The sequence below is a fragment of the Eupeodes corollae genome, chromosome 3 (assembly GCF_945859685.1).
Source record: "Eupeodes corollae chromosome 3, idEupCoro1.1, whole genome shotgun sequence".
NCBI classification, from domain to species: Eukaryota; Metazoa; Arthropoda; class Insecta; order Diptera; family Syrphidae; genus Eupeodes; species Eupeodes corollae.
In genome coordinates this window covers 128,830,387-128,848,742 of record NC_079149.1, presented here as the reverse complement: position 1 = coordinate 128,848,742, position 18,356 = coordinate 128,830,387, and the positions used below count along the sequence as shown (strand labels likewise).

Sequence of the window (18,356 nt, the reverse complement as noted above, 5' to 3'; positions counted from 1 at the left end):
TCCTTGTGTTATTTCCTTTTACCACTTAACACTGGTGTCAGAGTTATCCTTTCTTTAAAAAAAAAAGGAAGAAAAGAGTCATGCGCAGGGCATGATATGGTGGAAAGGCAGAGCAGACTTTGCTTCGGAGGGCTCCATATAGAGTAGCAATGAGGTTGTAAACTATATTAGGTTGGTAAAGGGGTTTTCCTAGGAAAAACAAACCATGAGAAAATTGCAATGTGACTCCAAGAAAAAAAGTAAAAGAAAGGCTTGGTAGGAAAAAAGCTTCTTCTTTCCTATTGTCGTTCTGATGCACACACAATAATTATGGTTCTACGTTCTTATGGTGGACTAATAGTTATGGGAGAGGAGGAAGACGATGCAAAAAATCAATACTACATGGAATGTGGAGCATTGGATCATAATGAGGAATTTTTTCAACATATTTCCCTCTCTTTTACTTCGAGTTTGGGCAGATACCTAAATAGAGAGGTTGTGAAAATTCTTCTTTCTTCAACCCTTACAAAGGACCAAAAATGTACTCTGTTGAAAATTCCAAATTATTTTGACCTCATAAACATAGAGAATATTTAACTTTTTTGATTTATATTGGAGTATAAGTATTTTCTACCCCAATTACTTTGGACATGATGCTCTATTATCATCATCATCCCACCGACTCGCGCATCTCTCGAAAATCTATCGGCAAATTAGAAAATAGTTCTGACCTCTATTTTTATTTTATTTTTCAGTATAATCTGATTCTCTGAATTCATCATCACACTTATTGTGACTTTTTGAATTACGGTCGTATATTATTTTTTTTTTTTTTCAATTCTATTGAGCTAAAGTTAGTCGTGTTGTATTTGAGTACTTATGAGTTTAAAGTATCATTATTTAAGTACATACACTGGAACAATATAAGAAGATCATTTTCAACATGAAATTTTGTATTATTATTTTTATTATTCTCGACTCCCGTTCCGAGGTCTTTTTAGTAAATTGATTGAAATGTCTTGTCTTGAGATAGAGATAACCAACTTATGTATATATATTTTTATTATTTTGTGCTATTAATCTAATACTAAGTTATTTTTTTTTTATTTTTTTAGTTTGATATGATAGCGCAAATCAGCGACATCTTGACACTAATAACCGTAACTTAATGGTGTGTTTTTTTTAAATATTTTGTTTGCAATTTAAACTTCACAGATTTAAAAAAATGCAAATTAAATGACTTATAAGTTCTAATTTCTACGTGCGACATATAGGAACTACAGCTGTGGACAACTAATTAGAAACACAAATTGAGTTCACTTTTAAAGCAGCTGTTTTGGCATTAAGTGAAACTCAGATAGGTGAAGATTCCGATCATTCGGAATTTAATTTTTTCCACCACGGATTAGCCGTATATAAGAAGTCTATAAGCTTTGCACTGCTTTTTATACAGTCCTGTTCACTTGATTAGACGCACACATTTCTTTTTATATAAATTTGATTTTTTATTTCATGGTAGTAAAAATGAAACACAGACTTTTTGATTTACTTTTTTCTCATTTACTTTTTTGTATGTTTCTTTCATATTTTTAGTACTTTGTAGAACCACCATGTGTTAAAATCACATCAAAAATTCTATTTTTTTGGAAATCTTCCAATTTTTTTAAATACTTTAAGGAAATCTTCTTCCAGGCTTCTTTGGTGGCGACACTTAGTTCTTCACAGGTCTCATACTGCCTACCTCCTTCGTAAATTTGACGCGTGAGCCATCCCCAAACATTTTCAATTATATTGAGGTCAGGTGAATAAGGTGGCCATGACAACAATTCCACATTTTCGGCGGCCAGAAAGGTTTTGACAACACGAGCGTTGTGGATTGGCGCATTATCTTGTTGAAAAATCCAAGGTATAGGTCCAAACAGTTCTTTCATAGCGGGGAAGGCTGATTCCAAAAGAGCTTTGTAGGAAAGTCCCGCCATTTTGTTGGAAACAAACACCAAATCGAATGCCCCATAGTACGAAATGGCTCCCCAAACCATTACTCCTCCTTGCCTCGAATGGTGACGTGTTAGTTTTACCCATCAGGGCCATCCAAATAAATTTTTTTTCATCTGAAAAAATGACATTTCCCCAATTCAGCACCCTTCCAGACTCGGTATCCCACATCATGTGAAGGCTTGCGAATTCCAATCGCTGTTCTTTTCGTACGGCGTTTAGTGAAGGTTTTTTTTTAAGTTTTTTTTTTTAATTTCAGTTGGTCTGCGATCAAAATAGCTCGCCAAACAGAGGATATGCTTGCAGTTATCCCCGCTTTTTCCTTTATTTTGCTGGTGGAGGCAGCTGAATTTGACGCAATTCTTATAAGTTTTCTTTTGTCCTGAGGAGTTAAAGCGGTTTTTGTCCGTCCCTTGTAATTCGTTCCACATGAAACACTGTTTTTTATGTAATTCCTTATAACATGGTCACTTCGGCCTATTTTTTTGGCAATACTTCTCATGGCAAACCCTTCGGAATTTAACGTGTCAATTTTTCCTTTTTCTTCCTCGGTTAAAACTTTTTTTTCCCCATTTTTGATTAAAAACAATGTTAAAATTAAATAAATGCTTAAACTTTGAAGCGAACTCAAATCCACGTACTAGATCGCGACCAAATAAATAATTTAAAGTGTGCGTCTAATCAAGTGAACAAAAAAAAACTTCACTTTTTCTTACAGCATATACAAAAAAGAAAAAAAAAATATCCGTTATCTTCCACTCACCTACCATTTTTTGGTGTTTTTTTGTTGAGAACTTAATAAGCTTTCTAAAAAATGCAATTGCTTGTTAATTCTTGCACACAATTATAAAAAATCAAATTTATGTAAAAAAAAAAATATGTCAAGTGAACAGAACTGTATATATTGAAGAATTAGATGTTCCATTCTCATTGTTAGAACTGGTTGTTGCGCTAAAAATTGAAGAACAACAAGACTGCAGGGCTGGACGGCATACCAGCTGAGTTCTACAAGAACGCCACCTTGCAGTTTTTAGAATTTATTTTAGTGCTCTTCAACAAAATGTTTAAGGAGGAGCAGTTTTCAGGAATTTTCCAGTCCTTATCTATCTCTGCAATTTTTAAAAAAGTTGACGCTATTTTACCTGTAAACTATAGAGGCATCTCTATGCTTAGTTCTCTAAGAAATTATTTACCCAGATCCTCTATTCCAGGCTTGTAAGATGGGTCGAACAAAACAACAAAATAAGTTGCTTTCAAGCGGGCTTTCGAGCTAATCTTTCGACAATCGACCAAATTTTCACTTTGACGAGTATTGCTAGGCGTTACTTAGAGAAAAAAATAAATCTTTACTCTTTTTTCGTTGACTTTAAATCAGCATTTGACACCATTAACAGAAGATCTCTACTATTTAAACTTGCAGCTATCGGGCTATCGACAAAATTTATCCGAATCTATGAGCAGCTGCTCCCAAATATGACAGCTGTAGTTTCAAATGGTAGTAGCAAATCGAAACCGTTTAGTTGTAATACAGGTGTGCCTCAAGGCTGCATTTTAAACCCGCTTATCTTTTGACTATTTATAAATGATATTGAAGACTATATACCTAGTGGTGTTACTTTCGGTCATTTGTCTAGTAAAGTTTTGCTCTACACCGATGACTTGGTGATCTTAACTGATAATGCAGTCACACTTCAGCTTCAAATAAACAAATTAAAACAATTTTGTGATCTATGGGATCTCCAAATAAACACCTTAAAGTCGAAGATTATGGTCTTTAGGTCCCAACATCGTAGCATTAGAACCGACCGCAACTGGACCCTCAATGGTTCCAACTTAGAAGTGGTGAAAGAATTTAAATATTTAGGCTACACATGAACTCATAACCTGAATTTTTGTATTCACATAAAAGATAAGGTGAGAGTTGCAAAAACTGCAATAAATTGTATGTGGTCAAACTTCTTTAATAACAAACTTGTTGATCCTACGTCTAAGTTCAAAGTGTTTGAAGCAACTATCAAAAGCTGTTTGTGTTATGGCAACCAAATCTATGGGTACAAGCAAATAGAAGACAACGAATCTGCCCAAAGATATTTTTTCAAGTTTTTATTAGATGCAGTTTCATATACTAGAATAATAATTCTATTACAATATTGTTTTAGCTAAACTAAAAGCCTAAATCACATTTGAAAAATTGCTAATCATTAATTTCTTGAGATATCTTTCTTTTTTTTTCGTTTTCGCCAAACTAAAAGCCCAAACCGCATTTAAAATTGCAAATTCTTTATGATCTAGGTATCCTTTCTTTTGTTTTAGCCAAACTAAAAGCCCTTAGAACATTTGAATTAATTGTTTAACACATATTGCCATAATTAAATGATTGCTGTTTTTGAAAAAAAAAACTTAATAATTTTGTTTTAGCTAAACTAAAAGCCCGAATCTGATTTTGTTTATATTTTTTTTATAAATTTATTTATCTATTAAATTAGCTACACCATTAAAACTAATATATTTTTTTCCCTCTGGCATTATTCTTTTTCTTTTTTCAATTGCTATTTTCTTCCAACACAAACTTTAACTTCATGCGGTTAAAATTAACGGTTCACGCATGTTTTTTATATCGAAGTCCAGAAATTCAACTTTTAACGAATTTGATGCTCTGTCCGACTCCATTCAAAGAATTGTTGCCCATTATCCTCACACTGAAATCGTCATTGCGGGCGATTTCAATGTACACAATTCTTCTTGGCTTCGTTATTCTGGCCAGTCAACATTGGAAAGAAGGTATGTTAAGGTCTTTGCTGAGTTAAATCAATTAACCCAGCTTGTCGATGAGCCAATACGAATCCCTGACGTTGCAGGTCTCTAGGCACATCAGACCATTGTATCGTATCTGCAAATTTCTCATGTGTAAAAAACCCAGTTATGAGAACCGTTTGGCAATATGAGAAAGCCAACTGGGATGGTCTTAATGAATTGTTCAGGAACTTTAACTGGTCACTATGGTTCCTCAATAGTGACGTAGATTCCAGCGCAGATATGGTTACAAATCAAATTCTTTGTGGAATGAGAGATTTTATCGCGAATAGGGTAAAATTAATCAAACCTAAAAAGAACTCATGGTTTGATTCGAGCTGTAAAAAGGTAATTAGGATCACAGATGTTATTTTCCGGATTTATAAAGCCAACCTCATTGAGGAAAACCGGAATAAGTTCAGTCAAGCTAGAAAGACTTCTTTCCTACTCTACATGTCTCTTTCCACACGGATGGAAAACAGCATTTGTACAGCCTGTCCCTAAAAAAGGCAAATCACCCTCTTCTTTCCAAGGTCATGGAAACGGTGATTAATTATTATCAGCTTAAGAAATATCTTGAAAAACATCAATAGGTCCACTAGTGATCACTTGGTTATCTCATCGAACAGTGGAACAAATCTTAACATCGTTTTGGAGAAAGTAAGATTATTGAACTTGATATTTCAAAAGCATTTGTTTGGCACCAAGCTCTCTTTTCGAAAATGCGTGCTTTTGGTATAGAAGAATCCCTTCTTCGTTGGGTTAGAAATTACCTTTCGGACCGTTCAATTCAAGTAGTGTTGAACGGGTTCAAATCTTATATTCACTAAATAAACCCTGGTGTGCCGCAGGGCTCCGTTTTGTCTCCCACGATCTTCCTCATTTTTATAAATGTGCCCCTAAAACAAGTTTAAGTATTTTGGACATGATCCAAAAAAGAGCTTTGAAAATGATAGGCGATAGAACTATGAGCGAAACAATTACGTCACTTGAACACCGCCGCCATGTTTCATGCCTTTCGTTGTTCTACCGATATTTTTATAAACTGTGTTCTATCGAATTAGCTAGTTGCATTCCCCCTTTAAAACAATTCAGCCGTAATACTCGTATTTCCAGGAATACACATCAGTTTAACCTTGAGCTCAATTACGGACGTATTGTCATGTATAGAGATTATTTTTTTAACCGCACATCGAGAATGTGGAATGCTTTACCCAGCTCTGTTTTATCTATCATTTTGATATTCAAAACTTTAAGACCAATGTGCATCGCTATCTCCTCTTTAATCCTTCCCTATTTTCCTAACGCTCGCACTGTGTTTAAACTTTAAACATGTTAAGGGTATTAATAACCTCTTGAGTGACCGTTTATTATTAAAAAAAAGAGGCTGGGATGCGACCCACATTGATAACTTCCCAACCCATCTGTCGATTTGTCTTGCTTAAAAGTTTGTAGGTTGTCACGTTGGGTTAAAAAATTTGTTAGTTGAATTATTCTTAAAAACTTTTAAACTTTTAACAAAAGGTTTCATATAAAGAAATAGTTTAGTTTGAAAATCTAGTTTTGTTAAATAGATTTTTAGTCAAAAACAAATTTTTAATAATTTTAAATTTTTACAAATTGGATGAATGAAATTAATTTGACAGATATCAAGGACCGAACATTATTTTTTACCAATTTTGACTGTTGGATTTTTGATTTTTTATAAAAAAAACTACTGAATATATGAAGATAAAATTGGTTGAAAACCTTAATATCAAATTTTGGGAAAAGATATTTGCGTCGAAAATCAATTTTTACCAACTTTTGTTAAATTTTCTTTTGAGTTTTTATTTTTTGTAAAAAAAACTGTCAGTTCGATTTATCTCAAAATTGTTCAGAATGTTGACAACAATATTTTTTTTAAAAGATAAAAGTAATTTAAAGCTGATATCTCAAAGTTTTGAATAGATATTTGAGTTGAAAATCAATTTTTACCAACTTTTGTTAAATTTTCTCTTCAGTTTTTATTTTTTGGAAAAAAACTGTCTTTTCGATTTTTCTCTCAAAATTTTACTGAATATTGACAACAATATTTTTTAAAAGATAAAGGTAGTTTAAAGCCAATGTAACTAATTTTTGAAAAGATATTTGAGTCGAAAATCAATTTTTACCAACTGTTCAACTGTTTGCTTCGTTTTTTTTTCAGGAGCTACGAAATTTTTATATGAACTTTGCTTGTAATAAAAATCTTGTCATTTAGGAACATTTTGCTAGAAATTAAGTCACAAATGACAGCTCAAGTTTTTTTCAAATTACATAAAAGGTCCGTTCAACTGTTTGCTTCGTTTTTTACGGGAGCTAGATGAACTTTTTTTGTAATAAAAATAATTTAATATTTTATTAGTAAACAAAACTAAAAATTAGTATTTAAATTATTATTAAAGGAACCTTTATTTACCAAAGAAATTATGTTGAAATGCTTTGCTCTTAACAATACTTAACAATGAGCTTTTTGAAATTTTGCACCATTGACTTGAAGTAATTTTATATATTGTATTAGTTTTAAGAACTCGACATTTTATACCAACATGACATGAAGATGGTAGACAAGTCGGAAAAATGCAATCTAACTTGCGTTAGAGTTTTTCTTTCAGTTTTCTTAAGACCATAAATTACTGTATGTAATTTTTGATCAAACATTCAAAATTTAAATATTCTCAAAAAGATCCTGTTGCATTTTTAAGAAAGATTCTACCCATTTAATAAATTAATATAATTTTGAGAAATCTTATGGCATTTTAATTTTTGACAAAGACAAACTTATTTTGCAAAGGCATTTTCAGTCTTAAAATGTAGGTACTTTTTAAAACAGGATCTCTGGATACAAAAGAGCAAATTCGTAAGACCAAGTAGAGCATTTCATTTTTAACTGAAATAAATTTGTTTTAAGCTTTTAAAGTCGAAAAAGGAATGACAGAAAATCGATACTAATTCGAAACCATCAAGAATGACGTTTATGACATCTGAAAACAAAAGTTATACAAAAATTCAAGTGACAATTGTTTTGTACAGTGTCCGGCAAAAAGATCTCCCATATTTTAAAAAGCAATGACATGAATCTTTGAAATTAAATACTATGCCATTTTACATTAAATAAAATAATACCTAGTTTTAAACACTACCATATATCTAAAAATAGCTTTAATTATAAACGTCTAAAAGTACGGGAGTTTTTTTCCGGATCCTTTACAAACAAATTTTTATAAGGTTTATATTTAGATGAAAATATGATTTTACTAATTTTCACCAATTATCATTTTACTAAAGTTAAAATCACAAAATGGCTACTTTAACGTTTAATAATTTACTAAATCTATATAATTTGTAAGTTTCTGATGACAGTTGTAGATTAAGGTTTGTTTGCTTTGTTTTTTCATGAACTGTCACTGATTTGACTTGTTCAGATTCACAAATTTCAATAGAAGTGAATTTGTATTTAACAGTTAAAGTTTTTAAACTCCATTTTTCAATCTTAAATATAGATACAATTATTAAGGTATTTCAAGGCTCCTAAGAGGTTGATTAAAAAACTTAAATATCACCCACAGATTACCGACAGAAAGATACAATCCCCAAAGCCATCAAAAAGGGTAAACACAAAACACCCTTTTTAATGTACCTTTAATGTGCATGTGATGTGCATTGGTTCGATTTAACCCACTTTAAGATAGATTAAACCTTTTAAGCCATTTGACACTGTTTGTAGTTATGTGTGATGTTTCAAGTATATTATAGCCAAATGTGTATCAAATCAAAAAGATACAATCTGTCGGCGACTGTAAAGTATATAAAAATGTACCAGATATGTTGTTCTACATTAAATGATCCTATTTTTAATTGAGTGCATTGTGTTTTTGTGTTGCAAGATAATGAGAACGGATGAAAATTGTATCATCTTCTTCCTCTTCATATCATCCTAACCGGGCAGAGGGACCATGGCATACATTTATGTATTTATAGCAGACCCAACGGAATATTATATAATAAATATCTACTATATCACTTTTATACACACGACATAATCTCACAAAGAACAAAACACAAAAATAAAAGAAGTCAGCAATTATAAAAATAGAGATAAAAGGATTCAAGGACTCTTAAAGAAGGAACAAGGAGAGGTTTTAGTGTCTTTGTATGTATCTTAATCTATATTATAAACATGGGATTAAAGTTAATTTTCTTTTTTTGATGTTCATGGAGAATTGAATTTTTATTTTCATGAAGGGTTACGTGGGAGTTGAAATATATGGGTTACGTACGGAGTGTCATATAAAAATAAAATGAAGTTTTATTCCACTGGATTAAATTTAAGTATAGTTTTATTTTAATGCTTGCCAATTTTTGTATTTTTCGGACTCGGAACTAAATAGGAAAGTTAACTAGGTCAGCTTTTGAGTAATGTTCTTGGAACTAACAAAATCTAAAATTAGAGAAAAAAGCAAATTTTTGATAATTATCTCATTTTGGTTCTTTCTTTAAAACGAAGTTCTGTCAAAATGTATACAAGAAAATTTGTAGAATTTATCTGGCAGTGGTGACAGTTGATAACTGAATATTCGATTAGTCGTTCTTAATACTTCTTGACAATTAAAGTTCTTTCCTGTTATTTAAGCCTTAGTATTTTTTAAGTTATCAATTGTGTAAGTGAAAATGTGAATCCTATTAAAACTAAAATTCCCTTAAACAACTGAACATCTGAACACGTCTAAACATTGACAGTTCGTGAAAAAACCTCAAACCTAAAACCTAAACCAATTTTTCTAAATTTAAATCAAAACTACATTTTGCTAAAGTGCAAAACAGAAATCAAAGGTCCCACCTTTTATAAATGTTGAAAATGTGCTGTTTTTGACAACTTTTTACTATGACATTCAGAGGATATACACTGCAAACAAAAATAAAACAAACTTACCTAAGGAATTAACAAAACAAAATTTAGAAAATAAACGTCAAACATTTACCATGACAGATCGGCGCCACCAAAACTGCTGACTATTTTCCCAAATCATCTAAAATCTAAAAATCCTGCAGCCATGTTTAAGAAATATGTAGATCTGTTCCTTTCTTTTAATTTCTGTGATTTGTATGCATTTTAGTTCAAAGTCCTGTCAAGTTTATTGTTAAACAAAAAAAGTAAATTCACGTTACTTGGAACTAAGAAGAACATAAAATCATGAGTCAAACAATTGTTTGTGTTATTTATTTAAAGTAAGTATTTGTTTAAAAGCAATTTCAAATTTCTTGATTATAAAATCAAGGAAGGCCAGATCGTTTACTTTGAGTGTCTCTTATTTTCAGGTTTATTTGGCTTAAATTTTTGTAAAGCTTAAATGAAAAAAAAATAAATAAAACTGAAAGAACTTAAGATTAAAATTCATAGAACATCACAGGTGTTCTGAGACAAAAAACTTACATACAAATTAAGGCTAGATTTAAAGACCTAAGGCCTCAACTATAATAGACTTAATCGAGCTTAAGCTAGCTTAAGGGAACGAACTTATAAGCAGCCTTATATATCACTTACCATAATAGACGTTCTGCTCAGTTTCGTTAAAGTTCGCTAAATTTCGCAAGAGCCTTTTAAATGGCTCGAGCTTAAGCAAATGTCAAATTTGAAACGCATTTCGTTTGACATTTGCTTAAGTTACTTGAATCCATTATGGTTACTTCTTGTTTTGACGACAACTTCTGATAACTTTTCGTCCGGTTTTGACACTACCTTACTTTTAGTTAAGTCTAATATAGTTGGGCTTTAATATGTCACTAACCATAACAGACGTTCTGGTCAGTTTCGTTAAATTTCGCTAATTTTCGTGCAATTACGCAAGCGAGCTTAAGCAAATGTCAAATTTGAAACGCATTTCGTTTGACATTTGCTTAAGTTATTTGAATCCATTATAGTTACTTTTTGTTTTGTCGATAACTTTCTGATAACTTTTCGTCCGGTTTTGACATTAGCTTACATTCGGTTAAGTTTATTATAGTTGGGCTTTAACACACATTCTTTTGCAAACAAGCTTCATAAAAAAGATATGTTTGCAGAAATTTTTATGCATGTTTTCAGATCAAAAAGGTCAGCTTAAAAATGAGTGCCACTTAATCTCCCAATTAACAAGCTGCTTTATAATTAACTGGATATAAGCTCCACAAACCGATCAAAACAGTGGTTATCACCAGTTCTCTTCTTTTGCCTCTACCACTTGAGGTCAATCTCTTGCATAGTTTATCCCAGATAGACATAATTTAACTGTCAGATTCAATTAAAAGACCTAACCAAATTAACAATTGTCATATACAAAGAAATATAATTTCAATTCATCATTTTTGTGAAACGTTTGTAAATGATGACGTCATAAGAAGAAACATGCATTGCGTGCATGCATAATGAATAGGTTAGGTACTGATCGGCAGGTTGGACCATCAAATAAAATAAAAGAATGAAAAAACGCGTTTGAGTTTCCGTTTTTTTTTTCTTCTTTATTCAATTACACCGACCATACACAACCCACACTCGAACAGATCTGATACAACTGAGTTCTGTCTAGCTGATGGGCTAACTAGCCTCTTTATGACTCCTCCGCATCATATCGTCGCGTCGTCGGTTGGAAAACATCGTATTCAATTGCACAATAGGACACATGAACAAAAGGGGGGTAACATAAAAAGTTTAGTGAACAAATTAATAAATCTGTTCCAGGGGCATTGATAGTGAGGCTATAGGTTCGTTTGTGGCGGCGACGACCATAAGTGGGCGATTAGTTCAAGCCGCATAGATCTCAATCTCTGACTGTGAGATAAATCTCTTGTACACTAATTTTAAACGTGATTAGTGTACGATGTTTTCTTTTTTATTTTGGCTACACTGTGCATTGCAAATTCCTATTCTCACACTCAACTGTCAGTTGAATGTTTGACACTTAACTTCGATAGCTATTGAAATAAATTGCTAATTGAAGACGTTTAAAGTATAGCTGTGAACTGTAACTCCTCCAGATGGCGGTAATTGAAAACACCTTTAATGTGATAACAATATTATTTATGTAAACTTTTGCGGGTAGTTTTTTGTTTCATGGAACTCAAAGGGACTACAATACTTGACAAGTAGATGTAGAAGTAGAACTCCATTTTATGCAATGCAACTCATATAGACAACAATAGAAATAGTCTTCAAGGTCAAACCACCTATTTTCCTTTTTTCTTTTTTAATAATAACGTGATTCAGATGGATTTCAAGACTTCAACCGATGCGGTTAATAGTTTTCAAAGTCATTTACAATCGTCATGGTGTTGTGAAACAGAGCTTTAGTGATCAAGAGCAAGTGCAGATGTAGAGAGATGATGCAAATGTGGAACCTGTTTTATTTTTTATTTTAGACATACCTATAAGATTATATACACAGCTTGTGGCCATGAGCACAAATAAAGAAGATATAGATATTTAAACTTCATTGAAGTTTTCGTATTTCAATTTGCAGCTGAAATATTATGCTAAATTATTAGAAATCATAAAATTTTATGAGTGAACGGTCTGTTTGCAAGAATGTGATAAATTCTTTCAGTTCAGTTCAGTTTGACTTTTAATTAGAAGACCCCGGCTAACCTCAAACCATATTAAAATAAACAGCTGTAGACAAATTTTCTAAAACAAATAAATAAATAAATATTTATTTATTAGCTATTGAAGACATTAAATAAAGTACTCATTCTTTTTATTACACACGTTGAATCTGAACACGTCTAAATAATGACAGTTTCTGAAAAATATAACAAACAAACCTAGCTTTGAATAACGAATCTTTTAATTTAAAATGTCAGAAACTTAGAAATAATGCCGATTTAAAAATTATTTAATGTATACGTTTTATAATTTGAACTGTAACTAAATGCCAGAAGCAAGGTAGATGTCTAAATCGCTTAAAATACAGACGACATAAGAGAGTTAGAGACGAATAAAGGTTCTATTATCTGATTGGCAGCTTGCCTTCTGATGAAGGCAGCTTTATTGGAAAGTTGACTGGAAATTAAGTAAAGACAAATCTGTCTAACAATATAATAAAGCCGCTGGAGCGGATGGCTTGAATACCGAGCTCTTTAAAGCAGCTGGAGATAAGTTGGTAAGGAGCATGCACCAACTTATCTGTAAGATATGCTCGGAAGAAAGCATGCCCGATGAATGGAACCTCTTAACTGCACCAACTATGGAGGAATCAGCCTAGTTAACATCGCCTATAAAATCTTCGCTACCGTAGTATGTGAACGTCTAAAGCCAATCGTCAACAACCTGATAGGTCCTTATCAGTGTATTTTTAGACCAGGAAAGTCCACAGTCGATCAAATATTCACATTCACGGCAGATCCTGGAAAAAACCAAGAACACCAAATCGACACCCGCCATCTTTCCATCGATTTCAAGGACGCATATGACAGCATCTACAGGGACGAACTGTACAGAGCCATGTCTAGTTTTGACATCCCTGCCAAACTCGTCCGTTTGTGCAAGATAACCATAGAGAATTCACGCTGCTCCATAAAGGTTGGAAACAACTTGACAGAACCTTTCGAAGTTAAAAAAGGTTTTAGACAAGGTCATGCGATTTTTTAACATCGTGCTTGAAAGAATAGTGCAGAGTTCACACGTCAACACTAGAGGCACTATCTTTCAAAAGGCTGTCCAATTATTAGCATATGCTGAAGACTTTGACATAATCGGAAGAACTCAGCGCAGCGTTATGTCAATGGGGCTGTTGTGAGTATTTAGGCAGATGCGGCAAAAATGGGCTTAAAGGGCAAAACAAAGTACATGCTGTCGTCATGGAAAGGACATACAACACCGACATTTTGGTGAAAACATCACTATCGACAGACGTAACTTTGAGGTAGTCAAGGACTTCGTCTACGTAGGCTCCGCTGTAGACGCAGAAAACAACACCAGCGCTGAGAATGACAGCTGATTACGTTTATTTTATTTAGCTGAATGCTGAACTTTATTACTCTGTCATTTATGTATTTTCTGCTCAATTCTGTTTAATGTTTCGTGTAAAAGAGTTTGTTTAGCTTACTTGAGGAGTTTTTGTGGACAATAATTTAAGTGGTACTTTTAAAACGATCAAAGTTTACAAATATTGATAATTGAAAAATAAACTTATTGCCCTTGTCCTTACGTTCAAAGAATAGGTACAGTTGACTGCAAATGAAGTACACTATGTTATCTGAACCCGCACATTGATAATAGTTTTAATGTCATTTTATTGAATTTTTTGTGTCAGCTTAATGTTAGTGTAGCTGTCAAATTGTCAATAAATTTTTGTTTGCTTTTCATAATCCAACAAACCACAAAATGGTATTAAAAAAAATCAATTTACTTTGCCCAATGAAACAAGAACGAAATTTAAAAAAACAATGCTATAAAATTTTATTTCAGGATCGGCAATTCAATGCTTTGTGTGCAACAGTCATAAAGATGCTAACTGCAACCTTGACATCCCACCTGATAATCTCTTGAAGGACTGTCGCCAAGAATATTCATCACGGGAACAGGGTCTATCGATCTTCTGCAGGAAGATTAGTCAAGTCATTGAATTCTCTGTCAATGGATGTAAGATTTTGCTTATCACTAAAAATCAATTTTTTTTTTAAGAATACAAAAACTTATACAAATGTCATTTTATTTTCTATTAATAGTGCCCCCAGATACCCGTGTTATTCGAACCTGCGGTTTCCTCAATCAAACCAGCTACAACTACTGTTACTCACGTGCTGGATTTGGCGGACGTCAAGTTGTCTGCTCCTGCGACCAGGATCGTTGCAACGGCAGCGGTGCTCTAAATTCGTCATTTTTAATAATGGCCGCTTCGATCTTATGTGGACTCTTTGTGATGTTTACTAAACGCGTTTAATTATTTATTTAAATTTTGTTACACAAACGATAAACCAATTTTTGGGCTTTAAAGGGGATTGCTCATTTTATAAGGGACATCCGGCCCGGAGTGTACACCAATGAATTTGGTATCAAATTAAAGGTTGTTATAAGCCGGATATATCTGCACAAATAATTTGTCGATAACTCATGGGAGATCCGAGATATTTGAGATTGAAGTTCGAAATGTCCAACCATTAAAAATCAGCACTTTTTGGACATAAATGCTAATATCTTTGGATATAGATAAGCTAGGAAAATCAGAAAGGTATTAAAATAAAGGTGTCAAAAATATCTTTTAAATAAAACTAAAATTACATTTCTATGATTTATATATTTTGAGTTACTTTAAATCAAACCTTTGAATAACAGCATTTTTTAGGCAAACTTTTGTACAATAATATCTTTTAAAATTCAATGATGACATTTATTTTTTTTGGCACCAATAAATAGCTTAGATCACAACAACCTTTATTTTCATATATACTTTGTTAGGGTTTCTTCAACAATATATTCATTTTGACAATAATAATTCAAAAATATGCTCCTAATATACAAAAAAAATCTTACGATTCAACTTTTAATGAAAATCCAAGTAACGTTAATAGTTCCCAAGCTTAAATTATAATGAACTTATTTTGTTTAGTTGTGGAACCTATCAATTAAAACAATCGCGATCTAATTACGGGGAGTATATCCGAAATGATGGCTCATATCTTATAGAAATAAACATGGACCCAACCAGCAGTCTCCCAGAAGGTTTACCCTCTATAAGATATGCTAAATTATTCCGTGGTAGGATTCAGAGTAGGCATATAAGCCGGAGAGTTATTTTGTATAATAATAATCAACAGGGCAGATAAGCGATTGAAAAATATTATTGCAACTGCCTAGTAGGTCGAAGAACGGTTGGATACTGCGCTCATGTTATGACCATAATATGGTTTTTAAGTTGGGCAAGATATGAGAGTAATTTAAGACCCCCTTCTCAATTTTTAAACAACCTTTTAGTGACCTATGATTCAGATTAGAATTATGTTTTGCCAAACCCATTGCCATTTAAATTATTTATTTTTCTTTGAATTATTATTTAGTTTATAATTATTTATTATTTTTCTTTGAATTAATTTTATTTTGTTTGTCGATATTGTGATAACAACTTCTTTTTTTATTCTAATATTTCCACTACATTAATAAGAATTATTTATTTTTTGTTTTAATTTTTCCACTATTAGTATAAGAATCATTTTTATTTTAGTGTTAGGTATAAGATATTTTTTGTATTTTAGGAACATATTTTTGAATTATTATTGTCAAAATGAATATATTGTTGAAGAAACCCTAACAAAGTATATATGAAAATAAAGGTTGTTGTGATCTAAGCTATTTATTGGTGCCAAAAAAAATAAATGTCATCATTGAATTTTAAAAGATATTATTGTACAAAAGTTTGCCTAAAAAATGCTGTTATTCAAAGGTTTGATTTAAAGTAACTCAAAATATATAAATCATAGAAATGTAATTTTAGTTTTATTTAAAAGATATTTTTGACACCTTTATTTTAATACCTTTCTGATTTTCCTAGCTTATCTATATCCAAAGATATTAGCATTTATGTCCAAAAAGTGCTGATTTTTAACGGTTGGACATTTCGAACTTCAATCTCAAATATCTCGGATCTCCCATGAGTTATCGACAAAATATTTGTGCAGATATGTCCGGCTTAGAACAACCTTTAATTTGATACCAAATTCATTGGTGTACACTCCGGGCCGAAAATGAGCATACCCCTTTGTCTTTATTATTTCTTTTTGTTTTTCTTTCTTACGGATAAGTTTTACAAAAACTTTAATTTTTGAAGGAAAAATATTTAAAAAAAAAATAAAACAAAAAAACAAAAATCGATAAAACAACAGAATTTTGAAAAATGTATAAAGAATGTCCTTTTTTAACATAGAAATATTTTGTATCTTATATTATTTGAACCTTTCCACCAAGCACAAATAAATTATGCAGAACTTATATAATTTAAGGATAATAAAATACATTTTTAAACTTAACAAAACAAACAAAAAAAATACAAATTTATATTACAATCTTCAAAAAAAAAAAAAAACAAAGTAATTTGTATCCTTTTATTGCAAAAAAAAAACAACAACAAAAAAAGAAGAAACAAATAAAAACATAAACAGCTGAACCAAAGAAATTGAATAATTAAAAACTACATTTTATAGTGAATTAAATAAAAAATCGATAGTCACAAAAGCAAAAAATAAAATTTCATTAAAAGTTTCAAAGAAATTACAAAAAATACTTTTTGTATATATAAAAAAAAAATTAATAAATTATATAGATAATAAAATAAGTCTTAAACATTTCCCTAAACATTTATTTAATTCTTCTTTAATTTGCAATTAATCAATGGGTGATCTTTTTTGGAGAGTTTTCAGCTTAAGATAAGAAGGCATTTATATGAAAGAAAAATATACAACCACCACCGTATAACTCAATCAAAATACCACCAAAAACCGTTAAACGCAAACGATCTAACTCGAAATATCTTAAGCTGAAAAGGACCTCATACAAAAAGGACCCCGTAAAAGTTGCTTAAAAAATGCTGTAGAAAAAAAAGATAAATCTTACAAATTGTTTAAATGTAGCTTTTAGCATAAATAAATAAATATAAAAAAAAACTTAAATTGTTAAATTTTAATTATAAAAAGTTAGTTATTAAAAAAAAAAAACAAATATAGATATTTATAGACAAATAAAGTAAATTGCAAATGCAGCTAATACCAAAAATTAATCGTAGGTTATAGAAAAATAAACATGAAAAAACAACAGGTCCTTCAAAAAAAACAAAATTCAAGGACCTCCGTTTAAGTTTTAACACTTTTAACTTTTACTTTAACTTTAAAAAAAGCAAAATATTAAATCTCTTTCGTGTCTGAGAAAAAAAATTAAAATGAAAATGACTATGAATGTTCTTATATATAAATGTAATTCTATTACTTTTATTTTTATTGTAATAATAATATAAGTAATAGCTGTATTATGTATTTAAAGAAAAAACAAAAACAAACATTTTGCACTAACTTAATCGAAGTACTAAACTAACTAAAGTCGAAAAATCCTTTGCAGAGAGAACCAAAATGAATTAAATAACTGCTCTATGTTATATATTTATATAAATATATATACTCGTACATTTATATATACTAGATACAACAAGAATAAAATTGCATGAAATTCTTTTTGAATATAATAACTGCCAGTGTTTTATCATCATTGCATTCATTTTGTTTTTTTAAATTTAAATTTTAAATTTAAATCAATACCAGACATACTAAATAATATAAAATATTATAAATGAAGAAGAAAAAAAACAGTTATAATATAATATATATACATATATACAAAGTCAAAAACAAAATATATATATATATGTATATGAACAAATATTTATTGCTATTATTGTGTTAGTAGGATTGAAAGGATAATGGAAAAATTTGAAATCTTTGGGATAAAGCAATAAAGAATTTTGTTGTTTTATTCGATATAAAATAAAATTGTGTTTTATTAAAGAAAAAAACAAAATAAATGTCATGCTTTGCTTTCAATTTACTATTAA

General features: G+C 30.9%; 1 protein-coding gene across 1 annotated transcript in view; it reads left to right on the top strand.

The window, feature by feature from the left end:
- Positions 1-18,356, top strand: part of LOC129949818 (uncharacterized) — a 19,453-nt gene extending 1,097 nt beyond the window's left edge. The window contains exons 2-4 of the mRNA XM_056061477.1: positions 14,231-14,404; positions 14,491-14,758; positions 16,517-18,356. Of these exons, the coding sequence (XP_055917452.1) occupies positions 14,231-14,404; positions 14,491-14,705 (389 nt within the window). The 3' untranslated portion in view covers positions 14,706-14,758; positions 16,517-18,356. The remainder of the gene's footprint in view (positions 1-14,230; positions 14,405-14,490; positions 14,759-16,516) is intronic.